This window comes from Pristiophorus japonicus, chromosome 4 (genome assembly GCF_044704955.1).
Source record: "Pristiophorus japonicus isolate sPriJap1 chromosome 4, sPriJap1.hap1, whole genome shotgun sequence".
In the NCBI taxonomy this organism is placed as follows: domain Eukaryota; kingdom Metazoa; phylum Chordata; class Chondrichthyes; family Pristiophoridae; genus Pristiophorus; species Pristiophorus japonicus.
This window is the reverse complement of record NC_091980.1, coordinates 180,060,661-180,083,386: the sequence shown is the minus strand read 5'-3', so window position 1 is coordinate 180,083,386 and position 22,726 is coordinate 180,060,661. Positions and strand designations below refer to the sequence as shown.

At 43.2% G+C, this 22,726-nt stretch overlaps 1 protein-coding gene across 13 annotated transcripts in view; it reads left to right on the top strand.

The window, feature by feature from the left end:
* The window catches only part of sipa1l1 (signal-induced proliferation-associated 1 like 1), a 459,559-nt gene that overhangs the window by 413,843 nt on the left and 22,990 nt on the right, over nt 1-22,726 (top strand). For 11 of the 13 annotated variants that reach the window (XM_070878865.1, XM_070878859.1, XM_070878868.1 and 8 more), the window contains 3 exons: nt 3,626-4,101; nt 6,432-6,662; nt 22,168-22,330. In XM_070878865.1, the coding sequence (XP_070734966.1) occupies nt 3,626-4,101; nt 6,432-6,662; nt 22,168-22,330 (870 nt within the window). Of the gene's footprint in view, nt 1-3,625; nt 4,102-6,431; nt 6,663-8,284; nt 8,324-13,280; nt 13,343-13,401; nt 13,582-22,167; nt 22,331-22,726 lie in introns of those variants that run through there. The other 2 variants (XM_070878870.1, XM_070878869.1) reach the window with 2 other exon arrangements.

Below are 22,726 nucleotides of genomic sequence, written 5' to 3'. Positions count from 1 at the left end.
TACCATGGCCTGTTTCTGAGACTTTGGGGCCCAACTGCCTTTTACTTTTAAACTGCAGGTGATTCACCTCAGTTGTCTGATGACTAAACATAGTATGAAATTCTCGGGAATGTTGGTCGGCCATGTTCATTGACATAACTGTCTGACAAGCTAAATCAAAAGTCAAGTTAGGAGTTGTCAATAACTTTTTTCTGATCGCATCATTTTTCATCCCACAAGCAAAGCGGTCACGCAATGCTCGGTCCTGAAAGTGAATTAATAGCTTTTTTAATGCTACAATGTACTCATTGATATTTTCTTTGGTTAACTGAACTCGTATTCCGAAACTATAACTTTCAGCAATTTCCAGGGGCTCAGGGCTATAGTGCTGAATCTGCTTAAGAGTTGTGTCCTTTGGCTTGACAGGTACAAGCAAATTTTTCAAGGTTTCATACACCTTGGGCCCTGCTTCAGTTAATAAAATAGCCCTTTGTCGTTCCAACACCACCCAGTTATGGTTTTCATCATTGGGGACTTCGATGATATTGTTTGCAGTGAAAAACATTTCCAGCCGCTCCACATACGCTCAGAAATTTTCACGGTTGCGTTGAAACTCCCCCAAACGCCCTATTATTCCCATAGGCGCAGCTCTCAAAGTCTCTCGGTTGGCTGAATCCTCCACCAACAAAAATTTCAGCTTTCTATTTCCGATAAACCCATCTTCATTGCCATTGTTATATTTTCAGTAATTCATAGAAACACACCCAGCCTTAAGATGGCAGAACATACCGGAACTCACCAGAGTCAGGTGACCTGTTCCCTTTATTATAAACAGCACTGGCTGTAGTGCCACAGGAATTCACAGGTAGAGCTATATATTAGGAGGAAACGGCCCTGTTAAACAGCGTCAGTGGAGCTCCTGTTCAAACTGAACCTGAGGCACTATATAAATTATAGATCACTCTGCAAAAAGAGTAAAATTCTGGTGATGCGTTTTTTCTCCTAGTCCTTGGCACTCATTTACAATTGAGAAACTCGGGGAATCAAAATCTTCAGCTCAGATCCTGCTACAGCCTTTGACATGGCATAATGTCGAATGGGGAGAGGAGGATGCTGAGAAGCAGATGGATAAAATTAAAAGTGACCCTGAACCCACAGTCTTGGAGATGGTTTTCCTTTCGGTAGAAAGGAGCGAGGCTGGCAAAAATGGTCTTGGGAAAGAGTTCTAAAGAGCGAGGGCGTAGCGATCCGTCATCAAAGACGGAGCACGGGCAGTTGGAGATGAGCAAACTCGAAGGAGTGGAGGATGTGGGTCGGGGTGCACGGTTGGAAGAATGAAATCCATGAGTGCTAATAAATCTTTCAAGATGTGTGCATTTTCAAACTGGGATTATATTGAATTTCAGTGAACTTAGAAGGCAGAGCTCAAGAAAAAAACTGAATATATAGAATGATGAGACATAATCTTCAGGGAGTAAAATGAAAATTGCCCTCCTAATTTTGGTGTGGAGCAGTCTTCAAAGGGATAAATACTTTGAAATTAAATGTATTTTTTGTTTTTGATTGTAGTCTCTTCCTCCCTCTCTTCCCGCACCCCCCACACCCCACCATAAAATACAAGCCATGAAACGACCTGGGTAGCTACTTCCATTCCTAAGCCTAAATAACAGGAAATGTCAAATAAAAGCATTTGAGAAACCAAGCAAAGGCATGTACTCAGTCAGGCTCCATTGATCACTGATAGTTTATGAAATATTGATGTTTTCACATGGCCGCATGAGTCAGCCGTTAAAATATTTCCGTGGGGGCGATTGTTTAAATGCTTTTGCTTGTGCTACTGACATCAACCAGTTAGTAGCTGCATAGTCACAGCCCTGTGCTGTCCACAGGGTAAACGTGGTATGGCCCGAGAGAATCGTCTTACGGCTCCGTCTTTAATGTGAGGAACATATTCCGTACGTAGAACGTGACACATGGTCACTGTGCCAGCACTTTTTACTGAGTCTGGTCACTACACAATCGGTCCGTTGCAATGGTGGTTTGTGTCATCACAGATTCACTGAGGCATCAGGGATCTTCCAATGCCAGTTTTCAAGATTCCCTTGAAGTGTAATCTCTAATACCTGGAGAGGTGCTGCTTTATATACTGCTACAACATTCCCTGAACACATTAATATACCAGTTAGGTCACTGAAGTGTTTACAATCAGCATCTGAAGCACATTCTCTGCTGATCAAACTTGTTGATAGTTTCCCATGACAGCTTATCCCACGTGAACTGTATCTTTTGCTCCAGATGAAGCGTTGTGGCGTCTTTTTCAAATTGTTAGTCATCTGGATTTTGCTTTGCACCGATGAACTTGAAATCTCTGTTCTGACAGCTCTTCCACATGGACCAAGACAAGTCCATTTGCTTTGGAGAGCAGTTTGTCACAATGATGAAGTTAGGTTACAGCTGTGGTGCACATACACTTAATGCAATGCACTGTCCATATGGCAGGATACCTAAGATACCTGGAGAGGGTTGACACTAGGACCATGGGGTTTGAGATATCTGGAGAGGATTGACACTAGGACCATGGGGTTTGAGATATCTGGAGAGGATTGACACTAGGACCATGGGGCTTTCAGATACCTGGAGAGGGTTGACACTAGGTCAAGCTGCTCCAAGATCAATGCGCTCACCTACATTGCAGTCTCTGAAAACCAGGGAGAGAGGACCTGGGGGAGGAAGGAGGTCAGTAGGAATATATGTGTGTGTGTTAGGCCCATGCAACAGAGTCTGGTCTCCAATCATCTTGGATCCCCTTGCCATTGGACTAAGTCCGTGTGGTAGCTGGTGTGCAATGGCCACGCCGCGTTAAAAGAATTCACGCACAGGCATCTTCCACCCTTGAAAATGAAGTTCAGGACCTGGCATCAGTCACCTTAGAACTCATTTATTGTGGCAGCAAGTCATCCTCGACACCGGGGGACTGTCTAAGAAGAGAGGCAGGAGATGTGTTGCAGCACGACATCTCTCAACAAATTACTGCTCTTCAAAACTATACAGTGAGATTTGCTGCCTGTGCACTAGCGATTTCCATAGTCAGTCCAGGAGCTGGTGAAATGCCAGGAACAGAGTGGAGCTGAAACAGTAACAGAGAACAGTGTGCATGCACAATCTACAACTTCCATATCAACCAACACGCCCTCCCAACCTTCAGCCGTAGACATGGAGTCTGAAGAGAGGGGGGGTTTATATTTGCTTCACTGGGGTTTCTGCCTGTGGAGGGGTCCAGGAACACCACCTCTGAGGAGAGATCTAAAATCTTCCGGAGGCAGTTAAACCCTGTAGATTCAATTGCCATTGATGTTGAGGGCTGCCGTCCACAATGCCACTGTGATAGGACAAAGGCATCATGGTGTTGTATCTAAGCATGGAAATGGTTTATGATTTATAATATCCGTTTACATCATGTTTGCAATAACCAATTAGAAGTTTTTTAATGTATAGGTTTCTTATCTGATTTTGCTTTCAAGAATTTTGCTGTAAACTATTTATATATTTTGAATTGTGAGTTTTATTAATAGAGCTGGAGCTGTTAAATAGTTTAGAGCATAGACCCCCCATGTAACTCTGTTTCCTTCCCCCACTCTCTTCCCAGACTGATGCTCAGTATTCAAGTCACTCGAGCAGCAACACACTTTCCAGCAATGCTTCAAGTGCCCACAGCGATGAGAAGTGGTATGACACAGGGGACCGCACGGAGTCTGAACTGAACGGATATAACTACATTCAGGGCACGTCCGCAGACAGTGGCATTGACACAACCTCTTACGGGCCATGTCATGGCACCGTGTTGTCTTTGGGAATTCCAGCTTGTCCAACAAGTTCTTTGAGGTCTGTGCCACTGAAGGAGAAGGCGGCTTCTCCTTGGCCTGGCTCCAGTGAGGGGGGCATGCATTGCAGCCGATTAGGAGATCGGGCAGCTCATGGTTACGAAAGGAGGGGAGCACTATCGCCAGCACCGAGCACAGAAAGTCAAAGCAAGTCTTACGGAGGATTAGCGCACAGTACATCCAATCTACCAGTTCGAGAAAGCAGTGCATACAGCCTCAGTGATACCTCCTCCCAGTCCAGGTAACTCTGGGTTTTTTTTTTGTGTGTGTGTTTGTGTGTGTGTGTGTGTGTGTGTTTGTGTGTGTTTCTTCTCTCTTTTCCTTATTTGCCCACCTCCTCATCCCATTTCAGCGTGAGAAAGCAGTGCATATAGTCTCAATAATGTCTCCGCTAGTTAAGGTGGGGGTCTGTCAATTTACTCGCTGGTCAGCCATTAGAACCTCTTATGAGCATAACCTGGGCTGAGGGCACCCAGCCCAGCCCATTACAAAGTGTGAAGTGCAGCTGAGACTGTAGTTGGGAGGTGAGCGAGAATAGCCATAGGTGACTGCTGCCTACGTGCTCCCTGAATGACTGGGAGTAATAGTGAGAGAAGTGAAAATGGGAAATCTGCTTGAAGGCTGGGAGTCACAGCGGTGCTGCCAATTTACTCCCAATGATTTTCCTTCCCTCGCTCCCTTTTGGGAAAGTGCTGGCCTTTGCTTGGCACCTCCACTCAAAGGCGCTACTGAGGTCAGCAGCTAGGCAGCTGGTAATGACTATACATCACACACTGGCTTAGTATATTTCAGCACTATTGGGCTGCCACCGGATCATTTATAGTGGTAATTTTGTACTTCCAGCAGTGAGCTGTGCTGAGTTGGAAAATACAACATTGTAGCCCCATCTCTGACCCACACTTATTGCAATTGTGGGATTGCAGATTTACTCGTACATATTTAAATACGGAAATTTGCATTTGACCAGATGCTCTACAAACTGTTGTACTTGAGCATCTATCTGAGGTCATGGATATCAATCAGGAGCAACAACCATGGGGATATTCGTTTAAAAACTACCTCCATCCTTAGTCCAAGAATGGTGAAGCTAATTGCATCACCTCATTCCCAGTCCGACTGAGAGCAACTAACCCACCATTGGGCCGAGGAGGAAGCATGGCCTGTCTGATCTGTATAACTCTGTGCCATGCCATGTTGTCCACTAAACCATCGCAAGAGCTTCACAGGTTACCAATTTATTTCCCCAAGAGAAAATATCCCATGAAGTTAGAACAGTAAATACTTGAAAACTTTTAAATGAAACAGAAGACAAGCTTCTCATTGACTGCCGATGCTCTGTTGTAGCTGGTATCCTGCCCTGATGAGTCGGATTAGCTGGTGAACAGATGGCTGTAGTTTAAGATCCTAATCCTAAATTGTCAATTATAATGTTGCAGAATAAGTCGAGCATCCACTTTCATGTCAATCTTCCTAAATGTTGGATGTTTTTCATGAATATTTTGGTGATATTTAGCTGTGTGTATACGATTTGCATTACAATTTTTATATATTCTTTGCAAAAATGTTGCTTTGAGCATGTCAGTGTGATTAGTATGTGTTAAGTGTCTGAACCTGAAGAGGAAATTGTTACATGTGCCTAAGCTCTCATTAGTAACCCAGCATCAGAAATTTAGCACCGTTGCCAGAAATCTGTCTTTTCTTATGTAAAACCTTGCAGCTAGATTAATAATCTTCAGGATAGTTTTGTCAGGAACAGTTCCCAAGAAGGGATGTTCTCTATATGTCCCACACGAAGTTCCACTTACCCATCACCTTTGTCTATGCTGGCCTACATTGCTCTTGATCCCCCAGCATCTCAAATTTAAATCCTCATGTTTATATCCCTTCATAGCCTTGCCCCTCCCTATCTCCTCAAACCCTACAACCCCGACATGAACTTTCCAGTCCTCTGACCAAGGGTCTCTTGTGGATCCCCTCTCTCCTTGCCCCACCATATGCGGCCGTGCCTTAAGGCACCTGGGTTCCAAATCATGGAATCCTCTCCATCTCTCCTTTTTAAGACCTTCCTGAAAACCCACCTCTTTGATCACCTTTTCACTAGGTGTGATTTATTAGTGGTACGACTAATGTTATACAGATTTATACGTGGAAAAGAATTTCCATCATCTTCCTTTTTATATCCGTACAAATCCAAGGATCTGATTAGCCCTTTGAACAAAAAGAATCCTTCCCCATGCCTTGCCGTATTTAACCAGACTGTTTTAGGAAGAGTTATTGGACATTTGAAGATGACACATCTGCAATTTTTTCTCTTCTGCTCTGCAGCAGTTTCCACCTTTGCCTGCACATCATGCCAATCCTTTCAGTTCTATATTAATGCCAAGCCAGCAAAAATAAATGATTAGTTACCTTATTCAGCTAACTTTCCATAATTGAAGAAAATTAATTGTTCATTTTAACAAAGGGAAAATTATAGTATAAAGTTTGGGTATTGTTGGACCAAACTAATGGACTGAAATATTGGCCTTAAGCTGCATACTCATGTAACAACTAATTTCATTTTTACTCTAGTACTCTGAGTTCAAGACATTCCATAAGTCCAGTGGTCTTCTCGCACAGTAGGAGTTCACCTCATGACGAGATTCGGCCAACTCCTTCACCGCAGACTTCATTCCACTCAGCATCGGCATCTGGGCCCAGAACGTTTTACCCTCGTCAAGGAGCTACCAGCAAATATCTTATAGGCTGGAAAAAGCCAGAAGGGACTACCATTAACTCTGTTGGATTTGTGGATACAAGAAAGTAAGATTCTAAGTCTTCCACTAACTCCCTGAAGTGTTATTTTCTTTCTCCTAACCCATACAATGTAACCAGGTTGAATTTTTGTGCATAAACCGCAAGACTAGCACTCATTGGAATCCCTCTCCCCACCCTTCTCCCAATACAGTAGGCCAGGCAACATCCACCTCTCCGTTAATGTTCTCCTAAAAGAATTCTGGCATCAACAAATGGGCAGAGAATTTGGTTCATTTGAGTGCACCTGCACAAGGTGTCTGTGTTCTGAAACCTAATTCAGAACATCTGTGTCCCACTTGTTCCAAGAGCAAGAAGGAACAATCATTACTAATAATATGTGTGGATTACTGTTACAGTCATGCTCAATGACTCAGTAAACCTTGCAATATAAATTCAGTCACACATGTCTGAAAACAGAGCTCCATGTACTGTGTACTTGTAAAATATTATATACCAAAAGTTTGATACCAAATTGTTTCACCAGAGTGTTAGCAAATCAACTTCATATGTTATTTGTGGAAAGATTTTCTTCCTTTTATTTTGAAACCCAGGTCAGGCTATACGATACTGGGAAGCAAAGATGCTCAAAGGGGAAATAAGCCTAGGGATGGGATACTTGGCTGTATGAACGTCACTTATCCTTGTATTTAAAAAAAAAAGACTACAGTTATTCCGTACCCTTCTTCCCCTTCTCATTCTTAGCCCCAATCAATCATATGATCCAGCTTTCTCAAGAAATAATTTTGTCGAGGTCCATTCCAAGTATTGATTACTCTTTGTGTGAAGAACGTTCTGGTATTGGTCCTAAATTTATCTTCCTCCCTTTGCTGTCCTGGTCATCTTTCACGTCAATCCTTGAAGTAGTGCTTCACTTTTGTTGCTGGTCCTGGTGCCTTAAGTTGTACCTTGTTTAGTGTACCTTGCCGTAGGAAAGCCAGTGTGATGCTTTCTTGCAACAAGCTGAAATCATGTAGACAACCAGCTGTTTCTGCCCTGTGGTAGCAGAGGCAACAGATTGTTGTTGCAATTTTAGTTTGTTGCAAGAAACTTTCATGTTCACTCCATCGTGATTGGCTAAATCGTTGTAAAGTCACCAAATTTAATGGCGGCATCCAGGGACAAATCATTTTTTTGCAGTATAAATTTTTAATTAAAAAAAAAAAGGCGCCAGTATGCGCAATAAGAAAAAAGATGCCTGTTTCTTGTGCTTTCCTGCTCCTTTAAATTTCCTGCTGTGTTGTCACTCCAATGCACTGAAATCCAACCCAAAGACTAAAGCTGCTGTTATCACAGATTAACAGAATTTCTGCCTGCACCTGCGTTGTTTTTGTTGGCAATACTAGAATGTCGCACTGAAACAGCCACATACCAGCTCACAGTCTTTTCATGTTTACAGTTGCCCTGATGGATGAGGAGTAGAAAAAATTGCTGAGTTCTGACTAAATCTGCCACCCTTTATTCTTTTTGTTATGCAATATTCTTTTGAGTTACTGGATTCCAGGATTATCATGCGGTGCATGAATATTGCTAGTTTGGAAAATCGCCTTAACCTTTAGATCAAATCTTTTTTTTGAAATCCTGAAGCTTCAGTGTTTTATTTTCTTCCCTTTTTTTCCTCTCTTTAAAAGGAAATTTCCCACAACCTTTTACATCTGGTGGAATGTCAGGTAGTTGAGTGTTTTTTCAAGAAATATATTCTCACAATAACCAGCTTTTGCAGTGCCAGAAAGTGTTTGCTGGTCTTTGGGACATGGGTGTGATTTTCTTTGATGTGTTGGTTGTAGTGTAACAAGTTTGGTGCATGGATTTTATGGTATGAATTGTGAATGGCATGAAGGCATTTGACATATGGCTGGGAGCTACTCACATTAGGTCTAAATAGGGTGCCTTGGAAAGATGCCAACGTCAAGCTGTACTCAACTCAAAAGTATTCAACCATTTTTATTATCATGATTCCCCCCCCACCACACGCACACGCACACGCACACGCACACATACATGTACACACACACTATTCTGGGTAGGGAATGAAACACAAATAAGTAAATATCAACAGTTGTAAACAGAAACCATAAACTCCAGTATAATAGTCTTTATATATCTTTATATATATATATATATGTCCAATAGTGCCTTTTACAATGTATGTGATCGTATATTACAAATTTTATGATAAAATTACTCTTTTTTAAAAAAAAATACTGGTGACTAACAGGTAATTAATTAAAATTCCAGTTTTTAAAAAAAATGACTTAATTTAATATTCAGAAACAAACAAATTGGGCAAGTGTCAATTCAATAATGTGCCCAACACGAGTCATGGTTTCGCCCCTTGTCTCTGCCTGCCTTCCCTTCAAAAACTGCTGGCTGGATCTCCAATTGACATCCAATGTTTGGCTAACAGTTGTGGCTGGGGTTCAAACCTGGTTCCCCTGGTCAGGCATAAAACACTTTAGCATTGTTGCTACCGACCTGCTATATTAGTATTTTCAATATCAGCTAATGGAATTAGCCTGAACAGTCTATCGTGATCATTAGGCCACAATTAACAGCATTCGCCAGCGTAAAAAGGAACAATATTTGGCCTTTACATCATGGAGAATTGGAAAGTTCTGCAAACATCCAACTCCTATCGCCTTCAGCAAAGAACAGTGTTGATTGCCAAATAATTGGTGTGGATATTATTGCACTGAGGAAAACCAGTTTTCTCAGTAGGGCCAAAGTTACAAAAGTTGGAACTGGATGTATCTGGCAATATCTACTAAACATGTTGCATCATAGGGGTGGGTTTTATGATCCATAATAAATTTGTGCTATTCAACATATTGCATAATTATTGAAGCTAATAGACCTGATCAGCTTCAAGAAAATATGATTGCTATAACCGAGCCTATGCACCCACTATGGCTGGTGACAATATGAAGAAGAAACAGTTCTATTTTGCTACTACAGTTGGACCTCTCTGGTCCGGCACCCTTGGGACCTGACCGGTGCCGGACCAGAGAATTTTCGGGACCACGGGAGGTCATGCCAACCCTAGACTTATTGGGTACTGCTGACAATGCTTCTGACAAAGACCCGGCATGTTCTGCACATGCGCTGCGTAGAAGCCGGGATCACCGTTTTTTTTTCAATCCTCGGTATCTGCGTCAGCCTGCCCTTCCCTTTCCTTGTCCGGCCCGCTAACCTCCATGAACAGCGCGGGTCGCGATCTCTGCCGGGAATGATGCCGGACCAGGGATGTTTCTGGACTAAAGAGTCCCGGACTGGAGTGGTACAACTTGTATTGCTAAAATATTGCAAGCAAAACTTATGGCAGCTTCAATTTATGAATTAGTGCTGGCACATGGGCCCCAAGTTTCCACACGATAAAAAATGGGCGCCCCTCCGAGCTGGGCGCCCGTTTTTCGCACCGAAAACGGAGCCGGAAAAAAAATGCGCGATTCTGGAGCGCCCTGCAGCTCCATGTCTGCTTGGCGTGGCGCCCAGGGGGGCGGAGCCTACCACTCGCGCCGATTTTGTAAGTGGGAGGGGGAGGGTACCATTTAAATTAGTTTTTTTTCCTGCCGGCAACCCTGCGCGTGCGCGTTGGAATGTTCGCGCACGCGCAGTGTGAAGGAAACATTGGCACTCGGCCATTTTTGTAGTTCTTTGTAGCTGTTTAATTTTTGAACATTTTTTAATAAAAGTACATTGCTATCAGCACTGAGGCTTCTTGCAGCAGTGAGAAGGCTGCAGGAAGCCTCAAAGTTGAGGCAGCCGTTTCCCTCCCCCCCCCCCGCCCGCCGTCGGGAAATGGCTTCCTCCTTTTCCCCCCCCCCCGCGGGAACGAACGGCTGCCTCTTCCCCCCCCCCCCCCCCCTCCTGGCGGGAACGAACGGCTTCCTCCTCCCCCCCCCCCCCCCCCCCGCGGGAACGAACGGCTGCCTCCTTTCCCCCCCCCCCCCTCGCGGGAACGAACGGCTGCCTCCTTTCCCCCCCCCCCCCCCGCAGGAACGAACGGCTGCCTCAACTTGTGAGGCTTCCTGCAGCATTCTCCCTGGCTGAAGCACTTTCACACAGGTAGGAAGATGGTTTATTTAATCTTTTCTTTGCTTATAAATTTTTATTCAGGTTGGATTTATTTGTATAATATTTGTATAAGTATAAATAAGGATTTATTATAGAATTTAATGACTTCCCTTCCCCCCCCCCCCCCCCCACCTCGTTCTGGACGCCTAATTTGTAACCTGTGCCTGATTTTTTTAATGTGTAGACAAGGTTTTTTCAGTTCTACAAAAATCTTCACTTGCTCCATTCTAAGTTAGTTTGGAGTACGTTTTCACTGTGGAAACTTTGAAATCAGGCGTCAGTGGCCGGACACGCCCCCTTTTGAAGAAAAAATTCTGTTCCAAAGTGAAACTGTTCTAACTGAGTAGAACGGCAGAAAAAAAAATGTGGAGAATTGCGATTTCTAAAATAGTCCGTTCTCCACCAGTTGCTCCTAAAAATCAGGCGCAAATCATGTGGAAACTTGGGCCCATGATATTTAAAAATATAAATAGCAGTGGACTTATTTTGCTCAGAAAAAGTCTTCATTGAAAACATACCATCAAACACACAACCTTTCACCAACTTGAAAGTATCAGACATCTTGAATGCATCCATGCTCAAGTGTTGAAATTTTGTTGACTGCCATGTTTGGCAACTAATTAAACAAGAAGTCAAAATCATTAGGGCTCACGTTATTGGACTGTTCATTGCATGATTAGGTCCAAATTGCAGCTCAGTTTCAACAGCACAAAGTAACACACAAATCACGTATTGACTCCGTGATCCAAATGTATAGCAACATGATCCATGCATTAATGAGAACATTAATGTTGAGACTGAGTGGATGATTTGACATAAAACTGTGTATAGGCTGCAGCCGACACCATGGATTTTGTCAAGAAAAGGTACTGAGATTGTGTTGACAGAACTGATGCAGAGCCACAAGAAGCAACGTACACATTCAGAATCATTGGCTGATCCCAATTTGCTAAGAAATCGGAAAGGCTTGTGCAAGGAAGTGCAGATATTGTTGTGACTTTTTTTTCACGCTTTTCCAGATATATGATCTTGAACTGTATCAAATGGGTCAATAAAGACTGGAGGATTATGTTCTATTATCTACATTTTTCTTGCAGTTGAGATGCAGCAGAAGGCATGTTGGTTGTTCTTCACTTTGCCATTCTGTATCACTGGAAGTATACTGTCCACAACACTTTTGATTGAGAAATGTCCCAGGAAGTGTTTTCTCAGCATTGGTTGAGAGGGAGATGGTTCGATACTCCTACTTATTCCTTTACTAGTTGTATATGGTAAAAAATGACTCAAAGAACTGGGGAATGCTTGTGGTAGTTTGACGAGAATGGCATTCAGCACTATGACACGCAGTGGACCAACTTGGAAATGGAGCGCGGTCAACTGCAGCAAGCAAAACAGTTGCTGCGGAAACACAATCAACCATCATGATATTCTGATGCCCGCACTGGGAAATCCTATGCTTCGTGGATTGCACTGCACAGTTATGAGTGTGCCCAAAGGAAACAACCCAACCAGTCCATCCATCGAAGGATAATCAGTTACTTTAAATATTCCCTTTAATCTGTTTATTTCTTGGAGGACTTTTTGAGAGGGAAGGTGAATGGAAACAAAGGATTATTCTAACCTCACCGCTATACATAAATATGCAGCTATATTTAGTGCTCATAACTTGGATAGTGGCACTTTTGTCTTCCGTATCACGATGTGTAAGTGTTCAATCCACACCACCTAAATACTTAAAAATGTTATTGTCCAAGAGGAAAGAATGTGAAACATAATCTAAAAAAACAAGTTAAATACACCCTTCATTTGTTCGATTACAGTTGGAATCCCCCTTATTGCCATACCTAGACATTGCCAGTCTAAAATAAATGGAATTATCTAAATGCCTGGTACACTGACAAATCAGATTTAAGATCCTAATTCTTGTTTTTTTTTATGTTTTTAATTAAGAGTTTTAAACTCTAGCAATAGTCAGCACCTTCACGAGTGGAGCAGAGAAAATTGGATATCCATTTTTTTTAAAGTTTTGTAAGAGAAATTTCAGAAATTTCCTACATTCTGTGTCCCCTTAATGTTTCCTGTTCACTTCATTTGAGTGGAATCCTGTTCTCGGCAATAGGTGGGGACAGACTTGAAGGTTGCAACATATCAGGACTGCTAATTACATGAGGCATGAGATTTACATAATTTATGAGACTGTCAGGAATTTGCTTACGTTTGGTTTTTGCTCACACATTTCCAAAATGTGCGAAAGACATTTAGCAATACAGTGCCTAACCAACTTCCTAAACATGCACTATCAAATCACTGCAAAAAGAGTGTGGATAGCAGCCACACGTTCAGGTATACAGACTTAGTGTATGCTCTCATTGTGCAAGTATGCATGCAATCTTAAATTTTGAAATGAGTTCCATACATAGTTTGCTCCATTTATACAGAGAAAGAAGGTACCCACCAGCAAGTAAGGGATCAATTGTTCATTTGTATTTTTTTAAACCAAAATTTTCATTTACTGGTCTCCACTCATTCACATATTTCTCCTTTTTTTTGTAGTGGATGCAGGTCAGATAGGGAATTTGCCCATTTGTAAATGTGCGCACTGATAGATGACTGGGTTGAAATACATCCTCTTTGTATACATTTTGTTGAAAATTTGCATTACCTGTGTATGCAGCCACATTGTGTAAGCATTGATCATGCTCAATCAGCTCCGATGGACAGGCCACGTAATCTGCATGCCTGATACAAGACTCCCGAAACAGGCATTCTACTTCGAGTTCCGTCATGGCAAGTGAGCCCTAGGAGGGCAAAGAAAACACTTCAAGGACACCCTCAAAGCCTCCTGGGAAAAAATGTAACATCCCCACCGACTCATGGGAATCCCTGGCCCATGACCATTCAAAGTGGAGAAGAAGCATTTGGGAAGGCGCCGAACATTTTGAGTCTCTTCGTCGGGAGCACGCGGAAGTCAAGTACAAATAGTGGAAGGAGTGTACAACAAACCAAGCACCCCACCCACCCATCCCTTCAAACACCACCTGCCCCCCCCGTGACAAAGTCTGTAGATCCTGCATTGGACTCATCAGCCATCTTAGAACTCATGTTAGTGTGGACTCCGAGGGACTACCTAAGAGGAAGGGTCTCCTACTTGCACATTGTGTGGTTGGATACCAGTTTGTGTCTTCTTTCCCTTCACCTATCTGTGAGAGGTGCAGCCTAGCAGAGGACTGATGGTATTCCACAGAGAAGGCAAGTCAGATTGAGTGTCACCCTATGTCACACTGGCAAGCTATTTGCATTCTCTTTTGGTGAGGAAATGGCAATTGGAAAACTTACAGAGGGATCTCCTCCTGGAACGTGCACCTTTTGGGTGTGTTAGGATACCATGAATAACCCGCTGAAAGTTGCTGTCTGGGCTCACGCATGGAGAATGATACTTTGGACAATGCACTGGAGTTCAATGTGGGAAAGTGTAAAGTCATCCACTTTGGACCCAAGAAAGTTAGATCAGAATACTTTCTAAATGGTGAGAAGCGAGGAACTGTGGAGGGGCAGAGAGATTTGGGGTCCAAGTACAGAAACCACTAAAAGCTAGTGGGCACTTACAAAAAATAATGAAACAAGATTAATGGAATTTGACCTTTATCTGAAGAGGGTGGGCATACAAAATCATGTTACAGTTGTATAAAACTCTGGTTAGACCTCGTTTAGAGTACTCTGTTCAGTTCTGGCACTGCAATTCAGGAAGGATATAGAAGGGAGTACAGTGCAGATTCACCAGAATGATACCGGGACTAAAAGGGTTAAATTATGAGGAATGGTTCCATCGCCTCAGCTTGTATTACCTCGAGTATAGAAGACTAAGGGGCGATATAATTGAGGTGCTTAAGATGATTGAAGGATTTAATAGGGTAGATAGCAAGAAACTATTTCCCCTGGTTGGGGAGTCCAGAACAAGGAGCATGACCTTAAAGTTGGAGCTTGGCCATTCAGGGTGATATCAGGAGGTGCTTTCTAACACAAAGGCTACTGGAAATCTGGAACACACTTCCCCCAAAAAACTGTTGATGCTGTGGGGTCAATTTAAGATTTGGAGTCTGAGATTGATAGATTTTTGTCAGGCAAGAATATTCAGGGACATGGAACCAAGGCCGGTAGATGGAGTTAAGATACAGATCAGCCATGACTGTTCCAATCTTTCTTCCTATGTTGCTACTGGAAGGCTGTTGGTGTCTCTTTGGATGAGTCAGCACCTTCAGGAGAGAAAAGGTTGGAGAAAGTGCAATAAAAGTGTAGTGATTTCCCTTTGTGATCGTGATAGATAAGTTACTGAGTGGGGAGCTGTGTAGGAACCTTCATTGTGAAATGAAGTTGCCTTCAATGTGGACTGAAGTTGCCTTCAAAATGTTTTAATGGAGTTGACAAATGTTGATATTAATCTTGATATTAAAAGAACATGTTTTTAAAAGACGGTGACTGGAATAATAAAAGGGAGTTTAAAAAAAAAATCTGCATGTGTAGGAAATCCAAAATAAATCAGTAACATTATACATGCTGACTAAACTGTTGTGTATTTCTGGAATTTTGTTTCTTTTTAAACAACAAACTCCAAACTCAAATGACATTTTTCTCCATACATGTGAACAGTTCAGGAATTTTTAGATGTTAACACCCTTTCGTAACAGGTGGAAATAGAAGTCGTATTTGACATGGTCAGTCGATACATACAGAAATCATTCACCATGCACAAGAGTCTCTAAAGTAGGCGACTGAGAAATTTCACACGTCGTGCTTTGTCGGCTCAATATGTAATGGACACTCTCTGTAGGGACACACCTCATTTACTCAATTCCATGGTCCTTAAGGGCATTACTGATATTTATCAGCTGAAACCTTGCAGCTTACCAGCACACAGCATTGTAAAACTTCCCACTCCTTATCAAGGTCGGACCAGCCTACCAATACAGGCATTGCCTTGGAGCATTATCTGGTGCTGAATAAAAGAATCCCACCTCATACTAATAAGGCAGACTGGCTCATCAGTCATCAGTGCTCTGAAGCACTGTGGGGCTGGCTGGTTTAGAGTTCGTCTTGAGTTAGGAATGCCAACTCTGGTTAGACATGTTCCTGCAGGTTTGATCACCTGACACTCAATCACATGACATTCACCCATTCTGGTCCCGTCTAGTTGCCTATCTTAACTCCCCGTGAGCTAGTTATTTAAGAAAAAAGGTATTTGCAAACTGGCAGGGGCAGACAGATTACCAGGAAATTTCCCAAGTGCCCCACGAATGGTTCTCTATCACGTTGCTTTGCCCCCTTACCCCCGCCACCCCTGAGAGTTGTGCTCTCTGACATCCCCCACACAAAAAATGGTAGAATCGCTAATTTGGGAGGGTTAGCAAGCATGCCACACGTACAGACACTGGGGGCTGAAGGATAAGAATTTAAATGCCATTTCACCTTCCACTTCAATGAAAAATGATGGGGGGGGAGCGGGGAGATGTGAATTGTTTCGAGCGGCAAACAAAGTCCAGCACTTGTTTTAAAACACTTAATTTCCAAGCTGACCTGATAATTCCCTAACCGGAAGGATACAGATTCAGGAAAAGATGCAGCAAAGGTGAGGAAAAAAGCAAGCGGAAACTGGCAACTGCCAAAATATAAACAGCTATTATTTGGGAATGTTGCTGCCTATAGTGCTTGGAAGTGCTCCAGCGCAGCCTAACTCGCTATCGTAAACCCACCCCTGCGCAGTGCGCTGCAAATCCTTGAGCCAATAACCAGCCAGGCCTTATCCCCAACCCCTGTACACATCCATATAATCCGACCATGTTGCAATCCTTCAAACCAGGCTGCAGTACTGGCACCATTACCCACCTGCATAGGAACAGTTGATGGAACAGGCTCGAGGAGCTAAATGGCCATCATTCAATGAGTTAATTGCTGATCTAGTTGCCTGCCTTTGCCCCATCTCCCTCTCTCCTTTAATACTTTTGGTTAACAAAAACCTATCAATCTCCGATTTAAAATGAACAATTAAACTAGCATCAGCTGCCGTTTATGGAAGAAAGCTAGTTTCACGGATCTTTCACAGTCGGTAGGTATCCGCCTCCTCCTCCCTATCCATCACCACATGGTGAATAATGGGGCCGCTCTACTTGATTAGGTTAAATTCCATTATCGCTGGATATCTGCCACCCTTGAGCAACTCGCTGGTCCATTCATGTGTAGTGAATCAGAGCTGCTGCTGACTGGCCTCTGCACCTGCTCATCAAAGTTCCACCTCGCCTCATTGGTTCACTGACACTGCCCATCTATTGTACTTCCTGGTCTTTCCTCAGGTTGCTCACAGCACTGCCCAGGAGATCAATCCTCAATTCCAGGAGACTCCAGGACAATCCAAGAGGATTGGCAACCATACATACAACAACAACTATGATTTATATAGTGCCTTTAACATGGTAAAATGTCCCAAGGCGCTTCACAGCAGTGTTATAAGACAAAACGGATAAATTTGACACCGAGCCACATAAGAAGAAATGATGGCAGATGACCAAAAGCTTGGTTAAAAAGGTAGATTTTAAGGAGCATCTTAAAGGAGGAAAGGGCCCAGACACTTGAAAGCACGGCCACCAATGGTTGAGCAGTTATAATCAGGAATCCTCGAGGGTAGAATTTGAGGAGCACAGACATCTTGTGGAGTTGTGAGGCTGAAAGAGATTAGAGAGCTAGGGAGGGGCTGAGGCCATGGAGATATTTGTAAACCAGGATGAGAATTTTGAAACTGAGGCGTTGCTTAACCAGGAGCCAATGTAGGTCTCAATGACTCAGATCCAATCCACTATCGTTTAGTTGTATCATCTTGGAATCAACTCGACCCTAAAGGGGTACTGCTGATCCAAATTCTGTCCCCCCCTACCCCCGCAACCAATCAAGATGTTCGCTAGTTTAGCATGACAACTAACGAGAGCAGATTTTGAGCCCTTGCTAAGTGGACAGCCGATACCAGGAGCTCCTCACAAACTGCATAGTGAGCAGCAGAATTACAGCATGGACACACACCATACCCTATTGAACAGTGGTTCCACTAGTTGGAATTGTGGAGCTTCAGCAACAACTGCTTGCCTTTCTGGACCCGATGATGTCAGCACCAAATCCTTGATATATGAATGAATGGCATCATAGCCAACCTGCAGCGAAACCTTTTAGTAGCTATCTTTCCAAGGCACTGGTTTCTTCACCAGCTGTACAATGCACATCTGACTTCAGCATGATGGGAGAACCTATGCAGCTTGTGATGTTCCAGTTACTTCGATTTAAATATCCAAATCCAGTTCTGCATACCATGTTACCTACAGCAACTATTTAGACCAGGTCTTCATGTGAGGGACTTTGGCAAAGAGACATGGCTACTGAGAGGTTGATTGTCCTTCCAAGGTGATCAGGAACAGGTTGGCATATAGGACTGCAACTGTCTGCCCTTATTCCCCAAATTAAGCTCACAGCTTAGTCCTGAACTTCTCATGGGTGCCAGCTGTGACTCAGTGCCTCTCAGTCAGAAGGTTGTGGGTTCAAGTCCTACTCCAGGGATTTGAGCATATAATCTGGGCTGACACTCCAGTACAGTACTAAGGGAGTGCTGCACTGCCATCTTTTGGATGAGACGTTAAACCAAGGCCCCGTCTGGTATCTCGGGTGCATTTAAAAGATCTCATGGCACTATTTCGAAGAAGAGCAGGGGAGTTATCCCCAGTGTCCTGGGAGGGATTTATGCCTCATTCAACATCACAAAAACAGATTATCTGGTCATTATCACATTGCTGTTTGTGGGAGCTTGCTGTGTTCAAATTGGCTGCCGCCTTTTCCACATTACAACAGTGACTACACTCCAAAAGTACTTCATTGGCTGTAAAGCACTGTGAGACGTCCGGTGGTCATGAAAGGTGCTATATAAATAGTGCCTTTTTATTTAATGCCAAGCAGTCCCAACCACGAAGAAGTGCTGTTGGAATACACATCTTTTGTGCCACAAGCTTAACCTGCACTTGGAATTTGCTGTTGTTTGTTAAAAAAAAGACTAGTGTCCTTCACCCCTTTTTCACCATAGTCCTGACCGCCCCCCCCCCTGCCACTTACCAATATAAATCAACACTTGAGGAGGTACCCCATGTATTTTCCAATCCATGTGTTACAGGTCCCCACTTGATCCATACAAAGCAGTACTGCACTTAGGAAAGAGACATATTGCAGTGCCTAGCCCAATGAACACAATGAGTACACTAGGTTCTCGGGTGAGTTCACCAACAACACAGTATCACCTGAATAAATGAGCACCACAATTCTTTCTGAACCAGCTGGAAAAGACAATCTGAGGCTGTCAAATAGGAACCTCAGAACTGCAAGATGAAAAAAGACCATGGTCTAGCTAGTTCAACTTCTACCATCCTGGTGTTCGCATGGAGCAATAGTGGAGCTGTTGATTAACCATGGAAATCAGTCTTATCCATTAGTCTACAGCTGACCTAGGCATGAGGCGAGAAAATCCCTCGTGGTAGAAAGCTTTTGGAAGCATAGGCCCAAAGTCCCCTGTTGCTCCAAGCATGTTGTGTTTACCATGTGTCAAACATATCACAGTGGACAACGTCAAATATGATCGATGGCAGTAGAGAACCTGATCTTGCACCACTTTGCAAGGGGAAGCTAGATAAATGCATGAGAGAGAAAGGAATAGAAGGTTATGTTGATGGGTTTAAATGAAATAGGGTGGGAGGAGGTTCGTGTACAGCATAAACATCGGTATAGACCAGTTGGGCCGATTGGTCTGTTTCTGTGCTGTAAAATTCTTCATAATTCTTTCGAAAGCAAATAGGCTCAGTGAGAATCTCTTCCAATCTTAGAGGGTTCTTGGAGCAGGAGCGCATATCCCAGATAAAATCCCAAAATTGGTCATGTACTCCTATAACTTCTTCATTAGGGCTGCATGAGTCACTAAAATGAAAGCCTTATAAAAATGAATGAAAACCGGGTAAGCGGGCTTCCCTTGCGCTGTAAAACATTCTGTTACAATCAGTCTTGCACATAATTCTAGAGTGAAATCCAGCCTGTTCCCTTCACAACCCTAAGATAGATACAGATAGGGAAGATCATTCATCCCACCGTGGTTCATCCATCTACATCAAACTACTGTATCTCCACCACAGAATACAACGGATTAATAATTCCCAGGTTAACATCGCCCTCGTGCTGATCATTATTTTGTGTAAAGCACTGCTTGCCATCAGTCTTAAATTTGCCTTCAGTCTTTTAAAACATTTCTCCCCTTGTTCTACTTTCATAACATACTTCAAAGTAGTGCTCCAGAATTACCTTGTCTTTTAATGTTTTATAAATTCTTCTATAAAGTCCCCTCTCTGTCATCTCTTCTCCATGTACTGATTGGGCTGACTGGCCTGTTTCTGTGCCATATACCCTATGTAATCCTGTGTAATAAAAGCTGATGAGTCATTGTTTCTCCAGTCTTTCCTCAAATAAATCTTCTGACAAATGGGGGACAATTTTAACCTCACCTGCCTGTCAGGAAATTGAGTACAATGGAGAGTAGTATTGGGACGGGATATAAACCCGGTGTTCGACCCGATCCCGTTGGTTTCCCGCTCTGCGAGATAGGTTAAGATTACCTCTGCCTACACCCCCTCATCACCCGCACTCTCCCCAGGCAATCTGTCTCGTGTGTACCTCTAGATATTGAATGCTTTGCTTGTGTGTTAATGAGCCCAACTGGACACACTGATGGCATCACAGGTAGAGCAAGATGATCGCTACAAGAAAAAATTGTAAGGTAATGTGCGACAGAAGAATCATGAACAGATATTCCTGTTGTGGTTATTTCTAATTGTGAACATACCTGTAATTGGTCTGTCTGGTGAAAGTAAAACCCGTATATTGTGGAAGAGCCACCTTCAATGGCAACCATGACTGTCTTAATAATTGGCATGCATTGGGCAGCAGCTTATTCAGTTTCTACTGCATTGACTTCATCAGGGACAAGCCTCGATAGAGCAGCACCTCTAACTAAAGCAACATACTGCGGATGCTGGAAATCTGAAATGAAAACAGAAAATGCTGGAATTGCTCAGAAGATCAGGCAGCATCTGTGGAGAGGGAGTTCGGATAAAAGGTCATCAACCTGAAACATTGACTCTGTTTCACCCTCGACAGATGCTGCCTGACCTGCTGAGTATTTCCAGTATGTTCTGTTTTTATTCCTCTCTTAACAACACTGTTTTGATTGAATGGCCAGTACAACTACAGCTCACCCACAACTTTTAGCCTATTTTAAAGCATATCTTGAAAAAGTAAGTGGGGGTTATTTTGGTGAAAACAGGCGCTAAATGGGTGCAGTGCCAATAAGGCACATTTGATTGAAAGCCTGGTTTAGCATGCAATTTTGGTCCTAATTGCTGAAAGCCAAAATTTGAACTTGCTTAGAGGCACTAAAACAGACACCTGCAGGTTTAGCACTCAAGTGCTGATCAGATGCAATTGTTGTGGAGAAGTATAAGTGGGCTCCACGCACCCAGTTCCACTGAAGGTGTGGAGTGCACCGGCTGACATACAATGGCAGATTTCGGGATAGCTCAGGGACTGAGGGAGAGGGCGCACAGATTCCCGGACGCGGCACTGGAGATGCTGGTGGGCGAATTCTAGAGGAGGCACATGTCTGTGCCCACGGGGAAGGAGCCCACCTCGCCCTCCTGCCTGGCCTTGTGTCTTCCTTCCATTCCTCCTGCAAAGCCAGAGGGACCCCTAGCAAATGTCCATAACCAAGCACACTCTTCCTCCTGGTGACTCCTATAGGTGAAGTCCTCAGAATTTCCAGAATAAATGTTGGTAGTGTTGGTGAAGTCTTGACAAACAGTCCCAGAAAGTCTCCCGATGTGTTTCAAAAGTTCTATTTAAACCACCAGCAGCAATTGAACAGTAAAAGGTGAGGATGCATTTAAGTGGTGCTCGAAATCCTCAGCAAAGACTTGTTTACTCCTATTCAGCTGGTCGCTGTTGAGCGAGGGCATTGGGTCAAGCACTAGCCGCCAAAATGTCGTGCACCCTCTTAATATGATGCTAACAGGCAATTTAAATGGCAATCAGTATCTTAATGACCCTCCAAGCTTCAACTCCTATACCAAGATGGTGTCTTGCGCTAACATGGGGTAAACTGACGTTTCAGCTCAAGACCCCAACTTGGACACCTCGGAGGCTCTTTAGCCCCTAAAGTAGCTGTCAAAAATCACCCCCAATGTGCCTTAAACAATATATCTTAGTGATTTTATTTTTGTGTGTGTGGGTGTCTGCATAAAACATAGTAAGTTATAAATCCTAAACTTTATTTTTAAAGTTTAACAAAGGATTGTAGTTGATCCTTTATTCTGTTTACTAGGCGTCACCACAGCGATGTTTGTGAAATCACGCAGACGAGGCTCCGAGCGTCAGTTCGAGACTTGAGGTCTCCTAAGAGGTCATCAAAGTCAACAATTGAAGAAGACTTGAAGAAGCTAATTAATCTTGACAGCCCTCCCCCGGACACCAGAAAAGATGGGAAGGTATGCAAATCCTAAGCTTTCATACTCTGTTTGTGAGGATGGTGGACCTGGTTAAAACTTCCCAGCTGTTGTCATTGCTGCATTCCTTTGCTAAGAATCTTACTTTTTTTCCTTTAAAATATTCCGGCTTGCTGCTAACTTCTTTAAGTTTACTTAACATTAATTTAGAATAGCTTCCAACTTCATTATACATCACTTATAAAGCTGAGCGTGCTATTAGAATACTGTTAACCTGGGATTACAATTTTCCTGCAAGAGGAGAGAGAAAGAAGTTTATGCTTCGGGAAGTTAATTGGGTGAGTGGGGTCCTGCTATGTGAGTGGAGATGGCTTTTAAATGTAGTAACTTAGAGGTTTTTATTTTGGAACCAGGTTTTACAACGTGTAACTTCACCTG